The 16,221-nt window shown below is 50.5% G+C and overlaps 1 protein-coding gene across 3 annotated transcripts; it reads left to right on the forward strand.

Annotated features, from left to right (window-relative positions):
- The first annotated feature begins 58 nt into the window (after positions 1-58).
- Positions 59-15,403, forward strand: rnf214 (ring finger protein 214). 3 transcript variants are annotated; one of them, XM_088618950.1, is made up of 16 exons: positions 59-184; positions 1,391-1,468; positions 2,067-2,295; positions 2,834-2,893; positions 5,134-5,274; positions 6,199-6,332; positions 8,044-8,112; positions 9,757-9,853; positions 10,349-10,437; positions 10,555-10,654; positions 11,211-11,306; positions 11,968-12,248; positions 13,688-13,811; positions 14,506-14,640; positions 14,782-14,883; positions 14,974-15,403. In XM_088618950.1, exons 2-16 carry the CDS (start codon positions 1,401-1,403, stop codon positions 15,037-15,039), a joined length of 1,791 nt encoding a protein of 596 aa, XP_088475076.1. In that variant the 5' UTR covers positions 59-184; positions 1,391-1,400; the 3' UTR covers positions 15,040-15,403. The 3 variants fall into 3 exon arrangements, with proteins under 3 accessions (XP_088475076.1, XP_088475077.1, XP_088475075.1); XM_088618951.1 differs by lacking the exon at positions 59-184 and adding an exon at positions 531-716 and having other exon boundaries at positions 5,137-5,274; XM_088618949.1 differs by lacking the exon at positions 59-184 and adding an exon at positions 532-716.
- The last annotated feature ends 818 nt before the right edge of the window (positions 15,404-16,221 follow it).

Raw genomic sequence — 16,221 nt, forward strand, 5'->3', positions numbered from 1 at the left:
GCGCTGGTGCCGTGACGTCGTTATTGGAGAGGCATTCCCAGAACTGACCGACACATAGATGTCCGTTTGTTTAGCTGCTGTGCTTGTGCTTCGCGATACAGACAGCTTTATCTTTTTTATTTATTTAAAAAATACCAAAATACGCGAGTAGTTGGGTACAAGCAAAAATTCTGCTGCAGTAAGTGTAAGTACGAAGCATTACACACAACGAATACTTTAAAAATCAAGGTAACCGTCAGGTTTATAACCTCCTTTCTTTATTGTAAAACTATGATCAGCACTGTTCCTATCCTTGTGGTGACGTATCCTGCACTGTACACAGTTCTCTTGTCCAGTACTGCGGCTATAATACAGTGCTGTCCGTTTCCGCTTTTTTTAAATATAACTTTTACAATAATCGCTAACACAACAGGCCAAAGTTTGCAGTGCGGTGAGAAAAAGCACGGTCTTGAATATTAAGTCCGAACCCACATGCAAAGTGGTGATGGAGATGGCGGCGCTCCGCCCGGCAGAGGGCGCTGTGACGAACTTCCGTCCTCTTTGTAAACACGGAAGTACCTGCGAGGATACAACGTCTTGTGCGTGTGGAGTTAATGGGGGGCTTGAGTTTGCGTTTACTGTCTTTTCTGCTTGATTTGCGATTCCTGGCAAGAACGCGGAGCGAACAAACCGTAACTCTGCCTCAGGGAGCTGCTGAGATCAGCAAAGGCTTTAGGGCAAGTAGTTTTCGCTTCCGTTATCTTTTTCACCGTTTCGTTGATGAATTCTGATCCAAACATTTCGGATTGTACCCGTCTGCCGTCTGCCGTCACCCGTCAGTGTGTCTACGCGATTGTGTTTTTCACAAAAGTGTTTCTGTTTCGTAATTATCATAGGAATGCACCCTCTTCAAATTCTAAAATGCACTTTCAACGTGTGTTTACCACGATGGGATTTTGTTTATTCTTGACTTTTACCGCTCTGGAAATTATACACGTTTGTAGGAAGTTGTCATTTCGGGCAGATGTTTTACCACTCATCCTTAAGATCAAGTTTAATTTCATATAGCTTTTTTGAAAAAGACTTAGACTTTACCAGAACAAACGGAAATCTATACAAAATGCTTAAACACTTAATAAGTAGATACGATCCACAAAAAAACACGAGAGACGATGAATGGTTGAAAATCCAATGCGTAAACACACGGCCCGGAGTCCGTTAGCTTGTCAGACATGATCAGAGGAAAATAAAGGATAATTCCACACTGATGATTGAGGAAACACTTATTAGAGAATGCTGATCATGTAGACAGGGTTGAGAATACAACTAGGAACAAGACCTACCTTGGTAACAAGCCCTGGGCTTCTAGCCTCTGCGATTGACTGTTCAGGTCTGTATGTCTCTCTTACAGTCTGTCAGACATGGGCTTGGAGGGAGACTTGAACTGGATTTCAGCACTGGAAGAGGAGCTCTCTGATTTAGATATCAGGTAAGATATCAGGCCACTGACACACACCTGGACCTCAGGTAGGGCTGCCACTGATACACACACACACACTCACCTGGGTCTCAGATGCTATTGTCACATTCACCTGAACGTCAATGTAACAGTATTATTGATAATAGCAATCAAGCCTTAACATAAAGTTGTAACACTTTATTCACATGGTTCCTTTCATAAGAAAAGTAGTTCAGTGTAACAAGGCTTATTTCAGCAATAGGCATCTTTTGTCTTGGATTAAAAAGTACAAAATGAGACATCTCTTGCATCCCTCTTACAACAGATGTGAGTTCTTCTGACACAAGAACACACTCACCTGAACGTTGGGTAACACATACTGACTGGGATGTGCACAAGTCAGTGTGTGACTCAGTCTATAGGCCTGTCCCTCAGGGCTGGCTCATACTGCTCTACAACGGACCTCTGATTATCATGTTTTCTTAGGTCTGGACACAGCTATGCTAACAACATTTCATCACAGAAAGTAAAAACCGATCAACTGGCATTTTGGGCATTTTGTATAAACCAAGGACTCATTCTCTTAATCCCCACCTCTCTCCACCCAAACTGGAAACTTCTCTTTTAGGGAGAACACCTCCTGCACAACAACAGACCAATCACACCACTGGACCTTAGACCTATCAGCCAATCCATGGGAAGGCAGCACTACTTTCCAGCAGGGCCTAACGGAAGATACCATTGCGTATGGCAATGGAGGGGACATCTATGACACAAACATCCCCTCGATGAACTCGGAGCCAGAGACGCAGCCAGAGCAAGACACACAGATGAGAGAGACAGATAGCTGTACGCAGGTAAATCAGTAGTACTAATGTGTGTCCAGCTACATGAGAGAGATGGAAGTGGAGATGATAGACAGTGACAGGTGCACACAGGTGAGAGAAGTGTGCCCAGGTGAGAGAGACACCGGTATACGCAGGTAATGGAGGTGTGCTTAAGTGACACAGAGACAGATGTACACAGGTTAGAGAGAGGCACAGCTGAGAGAGATCTACACAGGTGAGAGAGAGGCACAGGTGTGCACAGCTGAGAGAGGTGTACTCAGGTGACAGAGACGTGTGAGGCTGGTGTTCAGGTGAGAGAGAGACAGGTACATAAAACTATTCTCTGTCCGGAGGACTGTGCGACTGCAGTACTGATAAATGTTCACAGCTGTGTTGGAGACAGTGTCTATCACTGATCCCTGTCAGGTCACCTCTTGTACATGGGAGTTGCCAGCAAACATTGGACAGGGCTTGGAGACAGTGGAGGCTATGGAAAGGAACAGGTGGATGCAGGCGGGTCTTGGGAAAAAAGAGAGCAACAGTCCGCTGACAGTGTTTTTATGTGCAGACAGAGCCCTGGACAGACGACAAGGCAGTGAACACGGACCAGGACTTGAAAACAGCAGTGGTAAGTCGGGGGTGAAAGACACCCCAACATTATGGGTGTTATCAAACATTGTGATGATTCTTTGGTTTGGAGAATTGGGTTGGATGACTACCCCAGGGTAGAGTGGCTCTGGTCTTGAACTTTCATCAGTCTTGATCTTTCATCAGCTTTTCATCCGTCAGGATTTGTAACCCTTTCCTGACTGATGAGCATCAATAATTCCTCTTCCGAGATCATTGGAAGTGACCTTAGATTTTGTTATGACCTGTTGCCGCACACCATGTGGTCCATGTGGTGAGTTGGCTCTTCACCACATTTCTGATCTTTGCATAGGGTGGGGCCTCTGAAACTCAGCCCCTAAGATCTACGTCATTGTGCGAACACCTGATTCTCATTTTTCCCTTGATTGAGCTAATGATAGTAGGGATCCACTTTCTTTTTCACGTCCCCTGTGTAACACCACTGCATGAAGAAGTAAGCAGTTGGCAGTGGTTCGTGTGAGTAACCCTGGTCTGTGAGCAGGCGCAGATGAGTGTGGTACCTGGCAAGCTGTAGGCTATCACCATCCCAATCTGTAGTCGTAGCAAGCAGGGTTAAAAGATGGGTGACATTGAGTAAAAGCACAAAAGGTCAACCCAAAAGCAGCGTGGGGGCAAGCAAGCCAGGTTCGTAGCTGAATAATTCCCAGCTCAGGGGTACAAGGGAAATTTCAGGAGACGAGGTCGCGTCAAAGGAGAATCCGAGGCTGGAGAGTAGAGAGCTCGAGGATGCTCCACCCAAGCTCTTTTACAACACAGCCCAAAGACCTGCCAAGGCAGAAATAAAGTAAGTATAAGCGGTCATAAATGAAGCGCAGGTGGGGTAGGCTTCCTGTCGGATCGTGTAATCACGGCAACCGGCTCTGCCTGGCGGGTGAGGAGAGGCGTGGCCGCCTGCAGTGTTCGTGCTAGCTCGCCCTGCTCCGGTGGGGATGATCATGACAGCTGCGCTCTGCTTATAGTTGAACTTCTGCTTCGTTTTGGTGTAGGATACGGTAAATCACGTCACGTAAAACCCCACTAGGTATCTACGTAAAGACTGGTTTTGATTCAAAAAGGCTGTCATGGTAAAGCAGAAACGTCCATATTGATCTCTGGGGTTCACACGTTGCTGATCCTGTAACTGTGAGCGTGCACTGTTTTAACCGTGGCTTTGTGCTGTCTTGTGTGTGTGCTCAGTATTAACTGAGTGTGTGTTGTGGGTGTGCTATATGATGTGTGTGCGCTGTATTATGTGTATACTCTTTTATGCATTTACTGTATTAACTGTGAGTTCTGTCTTATATGTTTACTGTATTAACTGTAATTGTGTATACAGTATTGTGCATACTGTGTTAACTGAGACTATGTAATGCATTATGAGTATAATGCATTAACTATGAGTGTATATACTGTACTACAGTTTTGTGCAAATGTTTAGGCGTGTGTGCTCAAATTGTATGTTTCAGTGAAGCTCTAAGTGTGTTAATGTGTGTGCTGTATTCACTGTGAGTGTGTGAGCTGTATGAGCTGTGAATTTGTGAGCTGTATTCACTGTATGATGGGTGTGCTATATTCACTGTGAGTGTGTGAGCTGTGAATTTGTGAGCTGTATTCGCTGTATGATGGGTGTGTGCTGTATTCACTGTGAGTGTGTGAGCTGTATTATGTGAGCTGTATTCACTGTATGATGGGTGTGCTATATTCACTGTGAGTGTGTGAGCTGTATTCACAGTATGATGGGAGTGTGCTATATTCACTGTGAGTGTGTGAGCTGTATTCACAGTATGATGGGAGTGTGCTATATTCACTGTGAGTGTGTGAGCTGTGTTCACAGTATGATGGGAGTTTGCTATATTCACTATGGGTGTGTGAGCTGTGAATTTGTGAGCTGTATTCACTGTATGATGGGTGTGCTATATTCACTGTGAGTGTGTGAGCTGTGAATTTGTGAGCTGTATTCACTGTATGATGGGTGTGCTATATTCACTGTGAGTGTGTGTACTGTATTATATGAGCTGTATTCACTGTATGATGGGTGTGTGCTGTATTCACTGTGAGTGTGTGAGCTGTATTCACTGTATGATGGGTGTGCTATATTCACTGTGAGTGTGTGTACTGTATTATGTGAGCTGTATTCGCTGTATGATGGGTGTGTGCTGTATTCACTGTGAGTGTGTGAGCTGTATTCACAGTGTGATGGGAGTGTGCTATATTCACTATGGGTGCCTGTGCTCTGTGCAGCAGGCAGTGGAGCAGTGCCATCAGCAGCTGCTGCAGCAGTGTGATTCTCTGCTCCGGCAGAAAGAACAGGAGGAGATCCAGCTCCAGAGCCAGGTGAAGCTCCTGCAGCTCCAGAAGGAGGAGGGCATCCGGCAGCAGCAGGTCAGACAGTGGGGGTGCTGTGGGTGTGTTCTTCCTGACAGCCATGTAATGCTGACCTCTCTGTATGCCGTCACGTACACGGGGTGTTCCTGTGTTTAGTGTGCAGGGGGTGTAGTGTACACTGGGTGTTCCTGTGTTTAGTGTGTGGGGGTGTAGTGTACACTGGGTGTTCCTGTGTTTAGTGTGCAGGGGGTGTAGTGTACACGGGGTGTTCCTGTGTTTAGTGTGCGGGGGTGTAGTGTACACTGGGTGTTCCTGTGTTTAGTGTGTGGGGGTGTAGTGTACACGGGGTGTTCCTGTGTTTAGTGTGCAGGGGGTGTAGTGTACACTGGGTGTTCCTGTGTTTAGTGTGTGGGGGTGTTCCTGTGTTTAGTGTGCGAGTGGTGTAGTGTACACTGGGTGTTCCTGTGTTTAGTGTGGAGGGGGTGTAGTGTACACTGGGTGTTCCTGTGTTTAGTGTGCGAGTGGTGTAGTGTACACTGGGTGTTCCTGTGTTTAGTGTGCAGGGGGTGTAGTGTACACTGGGTGTTCCTGTGTTTAGTGTGCAGGGGGTGTAGTGTACACTGGGTGTTCCTGTGTTTAGTGTGTGGGGGTGTAGTGTACACTGGGTGTTCCTGTGTTTAGTGTGCGGGGGTGTAGTGTACACTGGGTGTTCCTGTGTTTAGTGTGCGGGGGTGTAGTTACACAGTGCGTAATATTAATGTACACAGATGTTTGCAGATGTTAACATAATACTTTATTAATCCTGTAGGAAAATTGATGAAAAAACGAAACTGCGCTGGTAGTTTTTTACGCACGCACGCAACCAAATGCAAAGGACGCCGTAGTCGTCAGGATGTGTTCAGTGTTAAGTGTTCAGTGTTTACCGTGTGCTGTTCTCAGATTGCTGTGCTGTGTTTACAGGGTAACAGGTGTTTTTTGTAGGTGCTGATTGACAAAATGGACGCTCTGAGGGTGAAGTTGAAGTTAAACTGTTATAAGACCACGAGGAAGAACTTCACTGTGAAGAAACTGGAGCTCACTGGAGAGAAGGAGAAACTAGAGGAGGAGCAGAACAGGTACAGTCCGGCAGAGCGAGAGAAGGGTGGATGAGGTGCAGGGCCTGACGGCGGAGTGAAAGTTAAAGTCAACCTGTAGGTCAATCAGACACCGTATCAGGGGCTCAGCCTGTGAGTATCGGTCAGTTGGACAGTGTTTCGTGCAGTGTTCCGTGTTTTTCAAATTGGACGCTTTACTAGGCGCCCAGCCTGCGTGCGCGTGTCTGTTGATATGGGCGCTGCTCCAGGCGTTCAGCCTGCGTGCGCGTGTCTGTTGATATGGGCGCTGCTCCAGGCGTTCAGCCTGTGTGCGCGTGTCTGTTGATATGGGCGCTGCTCCAGGCGTTCAGCCTGTGAGCGCGTGTCTGTTGATATGGGCGCTGCTCCAGGCGTTCAGCCTGCGTGCGCGTGTCTGTTGATATGGGCGCTGCTCCAGGCGTTCAGCCTGCGTGCGCGTGTCTGTTGATATGGGCGCTGCTCCAGGCGTTCAGCCTGCGTGCGCGTGTCTGTTGATATGGGCGCTGCTCCAGACGTTCAGCCTGCGTGCGCGTGTCTGTTGATATGGGCGCTGCTCCAGGCGTTCAGCCTGCGTGCGCGTGTCTGTTGATATGGGCGCTGCTCCGGGCGTTCAGCCTGCGTGCGCGTGTCTGTTGATCTGGGCCCTGTACCGGGCGTTCAGCCTGCGTGCGCGTGTCTGTTGATATGGGCGCTGTTCCAGGCGTTCAGCCTGCGTGCGCGTGTCTGTTGATATGGGCGCTGCTCCAGGCGTTCAGCCTGCGTGCGCGTGTCTGTTGATATGGGCGCTGCTCCAGACGTTCAGCCTGCGTGCGCGTGTCTGTTGATATGGGCGCTGCTCCAGGCGTTCAGCCTGCGTGCGCGTGTCTGTTGATATGGGCGCTGCTCCAGGCGTTCAGCCTGCGTGCGCGTGTCTGTTGATATGGGCGCTGCTCCAGGCGTTCAGCCTGCGTGCGCGTGTCTGTTGATATGGGCGCTGTACCGGGCGTTCAGCCTGCGTGCGCGTGTCTGTTGATATGGGCCCTGTACCGGGCGTTCAGCCTGCGTGCGCGTGTCTGTTGATATGGGCGCTGCTCCAGGCGTTCAGCCTGCGTGCGCGTGTCTGTTGATATGGGCGCTGCTCCAGGCGTTCAGCCTGCGTGCGCGTGTCTGTTGATATGGGCGCTGCTCCAGGCGTTCAGCCTGCGTGCGCGTGTCTGTTGATATGGGCCCTGTACCGGGCGTTCAGCCTGCGTGCGCGTGTCTGTTGATATGGGCGCTGCTCCAGGCGTTCAGCCTGCGTGCGCGTGTCTGTTGATATGGGCGCTGTACCGGGCGTTCAGCCTGCGTGCGCGTGTCTGTTGATATGGGCCCTGTACCGGGCGTTCAGCCTGCGTGCGCGTGTCTGTTGATATGGGCGCTGCTCCAGGCGTTCAGCCTGCGTGCGCGTGTCTGTTGATATGGGCGCTGCTCCAGGCGTTCAGCCTGCGTGCGCGTGTCTGTTGATATGGGCGCTGTACCGGGCGTTCAGCCTGCGTGCGCGTGTCTGTTGATATGGGCGCTGTACCGGGCGTTCAGCCTGCGTGCGCGTGTCTGTTGATATGGGCGCTGTACCGGGCGTTCAGCCTGCGTGCGCGTGTCTGTTGATATGGGCGCTGTACCGGGCGTTCAGCCTGCGTGCCAGTCAGGCAGGTGTTTCTTTTCTTCATTCCTAATGCTCTGTGTGATCCTGAGACAGGCTGACGCAAGAGCTGCAGGAGGCAGAGAAGAGGTTGGCCTCGCTGATAGAGGAACAGGGACAGGAGAGGTGAGGATCCCTCTGTGGATATAAAATCAAACAGGTTTAACTTCTCAGTAATGCCTGTGGCTGTAACCTGCCCAACAGGTGATTCTCTTGTGCATGCATACTGTATGTGTATTGTTTATTTGTGTGTTTTTCTTCTTGTCTGCTCATGCAAAACTGATTTCCCCCTGGGGATATTAAAAACTCTCTTTACTCTCTACTTTCTACCCCCTAATCTTTAACCTGTCACTCCTGACCTCAGTCAGTTACAGTCACACACACCACAGAGCCCTGCAGTGGACAGTGAACAATCACGCCTGTACATCAAAACTCTGCCACTCCTATAGAAAGAAAGTCTGCAGGTTGAAGCTATAAATGTCTCGCTCTGTCGATGCACATCTGTCTTGCTGTCTCTCTCTGTCATGTAAATAGCAACTTTGAGCTCCTTACTTCGATATTATGGAGGAGTGATTGTGCAGTATGCATTGTGCTTAGATACTGTGCGGGACTGATTGTGTGCTGTGTATCATACTTCGGGACTGTGCAGAAGTGATTGTATGTTGTGCTTTGGTACTGTGCGGGAGTGATTGTGTGCTGTGTATTGTGCCTCGGGACTGTGCAGGAGTGATTGTGTGCTGTGTGTTGTGCTCCGGTAGTGATTGTATAGTGCTTTGGGACTGTGCGAGAGGGAATGTATAGTTTCTGTCGTGCTCCGGGACTGTGCGAGAGGGATTGTACAGTTTCTGTCGTTTCTGTCGTGCTCCATGACTGTGCGAGAGGGATTGTATAGTTTCAGTCGTGCTCCGGGACTGTGCGGGAGTGATTGTATAGTTTCAGTCGTGCTCCGGGACTGTGCGGGAGTGATTGTATAGTTTCAGTCCTGCTCCGGGACTGTGCGGGAGTGATTGTATAGTTTCAGTCGTGCTCCGGGACTGTGCGGGAGTGATTGTATAGTTTCAGTCGTGCTCCGGGACTGTGCGGGAGTGATTGTATAGTTTCAGTCGTGCTCCGGGACTGTGCGAGAGTGATTGTATAGTTTCAGTTGTGCTCCGGGACTGTGTGGGAGTGATTGTATAGTTTCAGTCGTGCTGTGCGAGAGTGATTGTATAGTTTCAGTTGTGCTCCAGGACTGTGCGGGAGTGATTGTATAGTTTCAGTCGTGCTCCGGGACTGTGCGGGAGTGATTGTATAGTTTCAGTCGTGCTCCGGGACTGTGCGGGAGTGATTGTATAGTTTCAGTCGTGCTCCGGGACTGTGCGAGAGTGATTGTATAGTTTCAGTCGTGCTCCGGGACTGTGCGGGAGTGATTGTATAGTTTCAGTCGTGCTCCGGGACTGTGCGAGAGTGATTGTATAGTTTCAGTCGTGCTCCGGGACTGTGCGGGAGTGATTGTATAGTTTCAGTCGTGCTCCGGGACTGTGTGGGAGTGATTGTATAGTTTCAGTCGTGCTCCGGGACTGTGCGAGAGTGATTGTATAGTTTCAGTCGTGCTCCGGGACTGTGCGGGAGTGATTGTATAGTTTCAGTCGTGCTCTGGGACTGTGCGGGAGTGATTGTATAGTTTCAGTCGTGCTCCGGGACTGTGTGAGAGTTATTGTATAGTTTTAGTCGTGCTCTGGGACTGTGGGGGAGTGATTGTAGTGTGTGATGTTTTCCTCTGCGGAACAGGGACTCTTGGGAAGCTGAGCTCTCTGCACTGCACAAGCTGAACGCAGACCAGCGCAAGGAGGCAGAGGAGGCCTGCCAGGCGGCACTGAGGGACGAGGTTAGGAGAGCTTTTTCCATTGTGACCATTTGTGACTGTCATGAAAACTCTGTATGTGCTCTGAAAGTGAACCTGTCTATATATACTGTACTGTATACATTTCTGTAATTCCTGTGTTTACACTCAGTGAATCTGTCTGTGTGTCTCTGTATGCTGTATGTTTATGTAGATGAATCTGTGTTACTGTGTATACTATACTCTATGTGCACGTGAATCTGTTTCTGCATGTCTGTATAAACTGTATGTGCTCTCAGAGTGAGTCTGCGTGTCTGTATAAACTGTATGTGCACTCAGTGAGTCTGCGTGTCTGTATGTATTATATGTGCTCTCAGAGTGAGTCTGCGTGTCTGTATGTATTATATGTGCTCTCAGAGTGAGTCTGCGTGTCTGTATAAACTGTATATGCACTCAGTGAGTCTGCGTGTCTGTATGTACTATATGTGCTCTCGGAGTGAGTCTGTATGTACTGTATGCACTCTGTCTTCCTGTCCACAGCTCACTGCACTGGAGTTCCAGAGAGACCTGATGGTGTCCGAGGTGGAAGACTGGCTGGCAGAAGCAGAGAAATATCTCAACTACCTGAAGTAAAGCAAGCTGTGTGTGTGCCCGTCTGCCTGTCCTCTCCTCCCCTCTGTGTGTGTGCCCATCTGCCTCCCTCTCTATGTGCACGTCTCTCTCACTGTCTCTCTCACATTCTGCAGAATGGAGCTGCCCTCATTCAATGCCCTTCAGCACATGCAGTTAAGGATTGAGTGGGAGAAAAAGATCGCAGCCATTCGGACCTCTCTGGGCACACTGCAGGTGAGAGAGAGGAGGGGGCTGTACTGGGACAGGAGAGAGAGAGGAGGGGGCTGTACTGGGACAGGAGAGAGAGAGGAGGGGGCTGTACTGGGACAGGAGAGAGAGAGGAGGGGGCTGTACTGGGACAGGGGAGAGAGAGCAGGGGGCTGTACTGGGACAGCACCTCAGTTAGCTCATTGTTCTAGATACTGAACAGTGTTGGGCTCAGACTGCAGCCCTTTCTCACCCCACGAGTCCGAGTGAAGTATTCTGGTCTTTTGTTTACAATTTTCACTGCACACCTGTTCTCTCGGAGTACATGACCAGCTACACTGCTGTGAAGACGTTTTGTATGTTTGTGCATCCATTTGAAGCTGATGTTTTGATCTCTGTCTTGCATTGATCTTGTCTCCCCACCTTCTCTCATTTTCTTCCTCTCCATCTTTCCCACAATTTTCTCCCAATTCTCCTCTCCCTGTTTCTGCATCTTACTCTCTCTCTCATCTTCCAACTTGTGACCTCACATCCCTGCTTCTCTGGGCTCCTCTCTGTCTCCCTCCCCCCTCCTCTTTCTCAGCGTCAGTACAACGAGCAGCTGCAGCTCTTGCAAAGTGGTCAGCAGCTGGACAGTCTGCCCCCAGTGACCCCGCCTGCCCTCCCACCGGTCCCCACGGTGAGTGTCGGGGAGTCCGTCCTGCTCTTCATCCGGCCAGTGCCTTCCTGTGGCCCACACTTCATAGCCAAGTTACGCATTTGGCTAGAAAGCCAAATCACACATTTATAAGGTCCTCATCTGCATTCGGCAATGGCTCTTCCTTGACGTTTCCGTTTCAAGCGCACGCTCTTGTGGGAAATCCCTCATCCAGAGAGCAGGGGACGGGTCTTGTGGAGTTTCAGTCTCCTTTGAGCTCAGTAATTTCAGCAGTGCGACTCTGGGTCAAAGGCTCAGAAAGAAGTATGCTTCACACCTGGGTGTTGGTCCTGTCCTTAGAGCGATGTCTACTCTCAACACCTTGCAGCTGTCAGCAGTGAGCAGCAGTTAGAGTCCTGGACTTGTAATTGGAAGGTTGTGCTTCAAGTCTAGCATGAGACACTGCCGCAGTTCCCTCGAGCACATATTTTCCCTGACTTCCTTCGGTAATATATCCAGGTGTTTTACAAGTTACACTATTACATGGAAATACAAGTTGCTTTGAACAAACATAAGATAAATTAGTCATTAATCGTACGAGCTGATTGCCAGATGTTCCGGTATGCATGTGTGAGTCAGGCATGAGTGATGGGCTGATTTCTGAAAAGATCACACCTCTGATTGTCTCTGATTTCTGATCCAGGTTGAGATGAAGATCCATGCGATGATGCAACCCCAGCACCCCACTGTTGCCATGGGCGTTAAACCCCCCCCCCACGTCCTGCCGCAGGCCCCCGCTGCCACCCCCTCTCTCTTTTCCACGGCGATACCCTTCGCAGTGCCACAGCAACCACTGGCCGGCGCCCAGAGGGTCCCCCAGCCGGCCCCCGGCCCCGCCAACACCCCGAACCCCACGTCACAGCCCGCGGGCAAACTGGAGCAGCTGCTGGAGAAGCTGAGGGCGCGATTCCCGCAGTGCAACAGGTAGGCGCACTCCGCTGCAGAAATGCCGTGTGGCCGATCTGCTGGCGATGAGGGAGCGGGCCCTGTGTCTGGAAGAGGTGTTAGTGGGGCCAGCAGGGGGCCCTCACCCTGCGGTCCATGTGGGTCCTAATGCCCCAGTATAGTGACAGGGACACTATACTGTAAAAAGGCACCGTCCTGCAGATGAGACGTAAAACCGAGATCCTGACTCTCTGTGGTCATTAAAAATCCCAGGGCTTTTCTCGAAAAGAGTAGGGGTGCTACCCCTGTGTCCTGGCCAAATTTCCCATTGGTCCTTACCAGTCATGGCCTCCTAATAATCCCCATCACTGAACTGGCTTCACTGAGAGCTGGTGTGTGGGGAGAGGACTGGAGCATCATCCAGGTGGGGCTGCACACTGGTGGGGGTGGAGGGGATCCCCATGACCTGTAAAGAGCTTTGAGTGGAGTGTGCAGAAAAGAGCTCTAGAAGTGTGATGAATTATTATTATTAAGATTCAGTCTACACAGGCAAATAAAAAGACTGATCCTCTCTTCTGGGGGATTCAGAAGGCACCGGGTGCCACTGTTAGTTGAGCATAAATGTGCATACCAGTATAGTGTTTAAACACTAATCTGCACGTTTAGGGTGTGAGGCTGCCTGCACTCTTGTGTCCTGGGTTCAGTTCTGGCCCGGAATGCATGTTCTCCTCATTTTGCTTGGGTTCTCTTCAGGTGCCTCTCTTTCCTCCCCACCTTCCAGAAACATACTGGTGTGGAGCAGCAAGGATCGTCTTTGTTGTTGGGAAGGACAGTAAATAGTTAAAGTGAATATTTTGTGTGGTGATGACTATGGCCTCAGTGGACATCTTGCTTACAAGCCCAGGTGTGTCCTGGTTACGTTGCTAGACTGAGTTTTCTCCAGTACTGGAACTTATAAACTACACGCGTGCTGCGGTATTCTCTGTAGTAACTCTCTAAAGCAAAGACTTGATATTTTAACAGACAAAAAGAACATGATCAGACACAGCGGATGGAGGCCGAGAGTCTTTCTCTTGTCTGTTCACGACATGTAGCCACGTGCTATTGAGAGAACTGAGTCTGTCTCTGGAGGCCTTTGTGAAATAAAGTATTATAGCTGTTGGTACAGTGCAGCTCTTCTGTGGAATAAGAGGAGCTTCAATCTTGCACTGTAAGCTGCTGGCCTGGTTAGCTGGTGTCTAAACCCATGTGTGTGCATATCCAGGGTGCAGTGATTCTGAGAGGCTCTAACCAAGAATAACATTAGATGGTCGAACACATTTGCCCTGGGATCTGCAGGCTGTAATATGTGTGTGTCTAACACAGCAGTGCCTGTACAGACAGGCAGCTATAATCTCCTTCCCTCCTGGTCTCCCTGGCTGTGCCCTCTCCTGCGCCCCAGCTCCGATCATCAGCCCCCTATCTCTCTCTGTCTGCAGGTCTCAGCTGACCGCAGTGCTTCAGCAGATAAAGATGTCCAGAGGCACCATGGCAGGACTCTCCATGGAGGAGCTGACGCAGCAGGTGGCACAGAGACTGGCACAGAGCGAGACACCCAGACAGGTAACTCTCACAGAGATTGGCATAGAGAAACAGGTGGCTCTCACAGAGACTGACACCCAGACAGGTAACTCTCACAGAGACTGGCACAGAGCGAGACGCCCAGACAGGTAACTCTCACAGAGACTGGCATAGAGAAACAGGTGGCTCTCACAGAGCTAGACGTCCAGACAGGTAACTCTCACAGAGACCGGCACAGAGCAAGACGCCCAGACAGGTAACTCTCACAGAGACTGGCATAGAGAAACAGGTGGCTCTCACAGAGCGAGACGCCCAGACAGGTAACTCTCACAGAGACTGGCACCTAGACAGGTAACTACAGGTAACTCACTGAGACTGGCATAGAGAAACACGTGACTCACAGAGACTGGCATTCAGACAGGTAACTCTCACAGAAACGTGCACTCAGACAGGTAACTACAGGTAACTTTCTCAGAGACTGGCACCCAGATGTGTAACTCTCAAAGACTGGCACCCAGACGGGTAACTCTCACAAAGACTGGCACAAATTGAGAGGCACACAGAAAGATAGCTCTCATGCTCCCTCACAGACGCCTGCACAGAAAAGCGTGTGCAGACAGGTAGCAGAGACACTGAAACACAGGTTTGGGGCAGGTAGGACAGATAAAGCCGCCTTCTCCTAATTTAGCTTTGTTAAAGCTAATTTAGACATGAATCCTGTTTCCTTTTTTTTCAGTCTCATGGTCCAATCGGGCCTCCCTCTGCCACAGCCAGGACCTTTCCCAGCTCAGCGCCCCAGGCCCATGTCACAGCTCACCTGCCTCACAGATCACCCGCACCCCAGGCCATCTTCAACACCAGGCCTCCTGTGGTAAGAGTGCACATGTGCCCCCTGCTGGCCATCAGTGGAGCAGCGCTGAACCTTCCCCCTCCCCTCATGTAGCCGATTGTGTGCAGGAGTGTGTGCTGGTGTCCCGCACACGTGTCAGCAGGACTGTCTCCCTCCTCACAGGCGGCCCGGCCCAGCAGCAGGAAGCTGTGTCTGGTGTGTCAGAACCAGGTGGAACCCGGGACCCAGCAGGTGTTGAGCTGCACCCATGTCGTACACAAGGAGGTGAGTGAGGGGTTTTTGGGGTGGCTGGGTTTGTGGGGCTGCAGGCGGGGCAGGCCCTGACGGTGTGTGTGTGTGTTTCTGCTCTTACAGTGCATCAGCGTGTGGCTCCGCACCAGCAAGAACAACACTTGCCCCTTCTGCCCCTCTGCCAAGTGAAGCATGGGGTCAGTAGACGGTCAGTGGGCGGGGTCCTGCTGGGCTGTGGGACAGAAGAGCTACTGGACCGTCAGAGACCACACCCAGCAGACCACACTTTTGTACCACTGACTACCCACGGACACTCTACTGACCACACACTGACTGCCCACTGACAAAAAACAAACCAGCCCAGATAATGGCGTTTATTTTGTGCCCCCAAAGGGGTGAAAACTACAGGCTTTTATTCTAATATAATTATTTTAAAAACAAATATTTGTAAATGAGTAATACCTTTTTTTCCCCTCAAAAATGCAGGTGTCAAAATTATTGGATTGAGAAAATCTAACAAAATTAAATCTGCAGTGAAATTCTACTACTACCACCCTGTCTCTGTCTCTGGTTCTGGTTCTGACCCAGGTGGTGTTCCTGGCCCTGACTCTGGTCCTGGTTCTGACCCAGGTGCTGTTCCTGGCCCTGTCTGTGGTTCTGGCTCATGTGCTAGTGCAGGCTCTGGCCCTGTCTGTGGTCCTGGTTCTGACCCAGGTGCTGTTCATGGCCGTCTCCGGTCCTGGTTCTGGCAAATGTGCTATTGCAGGCTCTGGCCCTGTGCCTGGGCCTGGTTCTATCCCAGGTGCTGTTCCTTGCCTTGTCTCTGGTGCTGTGCCTGGTCCTGGTTCTGACCCAGGTGCTGTTCCTGGCTCTGGTGCTGTTCTTTGCCTTGTCTCTGGTGCTGTGCCTGGTCCTGGTTCTGACCCAGGTGCTGTTCTTTGCCTTGTCTCTGGTGCCGTGCCTGGTCCTGGTTCTGACCCAGGTGCTGTTCTTTGCCTTGTCTCTGGTGCCATGCCTGGTCCTGGTTCTGACCCAGGTGCTGTTCCTGACTCTGGTGCTGTTCCTTGCCCTGTCTCTGGTGCCATGCCTGGTCCTGGTTCTGACCCAGGTGCTGTTCCTGGCTCTGGTGCTGTCCCTGGTTCTGGTTCTGACCCAGATGCTGACCCTGTCTCTGGTCAGCTGTTGCGATGACCTCAGATTGCCGCTCACAGTAAAGTGTTGTTACCCAGAGGGGCTCGTGGTCAGTGTCCTCATTCCTGCGGGATCAGTGGATGAAAAAAACCTCCCAGGCCGAACCGCTACCTCCGTGAATCTGGCCCCCCTACAGACAGCACAAACGAAGAAATCCACCTCATTTGTTAGTGGTACGTT

This window comes from Lepisosteus platostomus, chromosome 25, assembly GCF_059453375.1.
Source record: "Lepisosteus platostomus isolate fLepPlt1 chromosome 25, fLepPlt1.hap1, whole genome shotgun sequence".
NCBI classification, from domain to species: domain Eukaryota; kingdom Metazoa; phylum Chordata; class Actinopteri; order Semionotiformes; family Lepisosteidae; genus Lepisosteus; species Lepisosteus platostomus.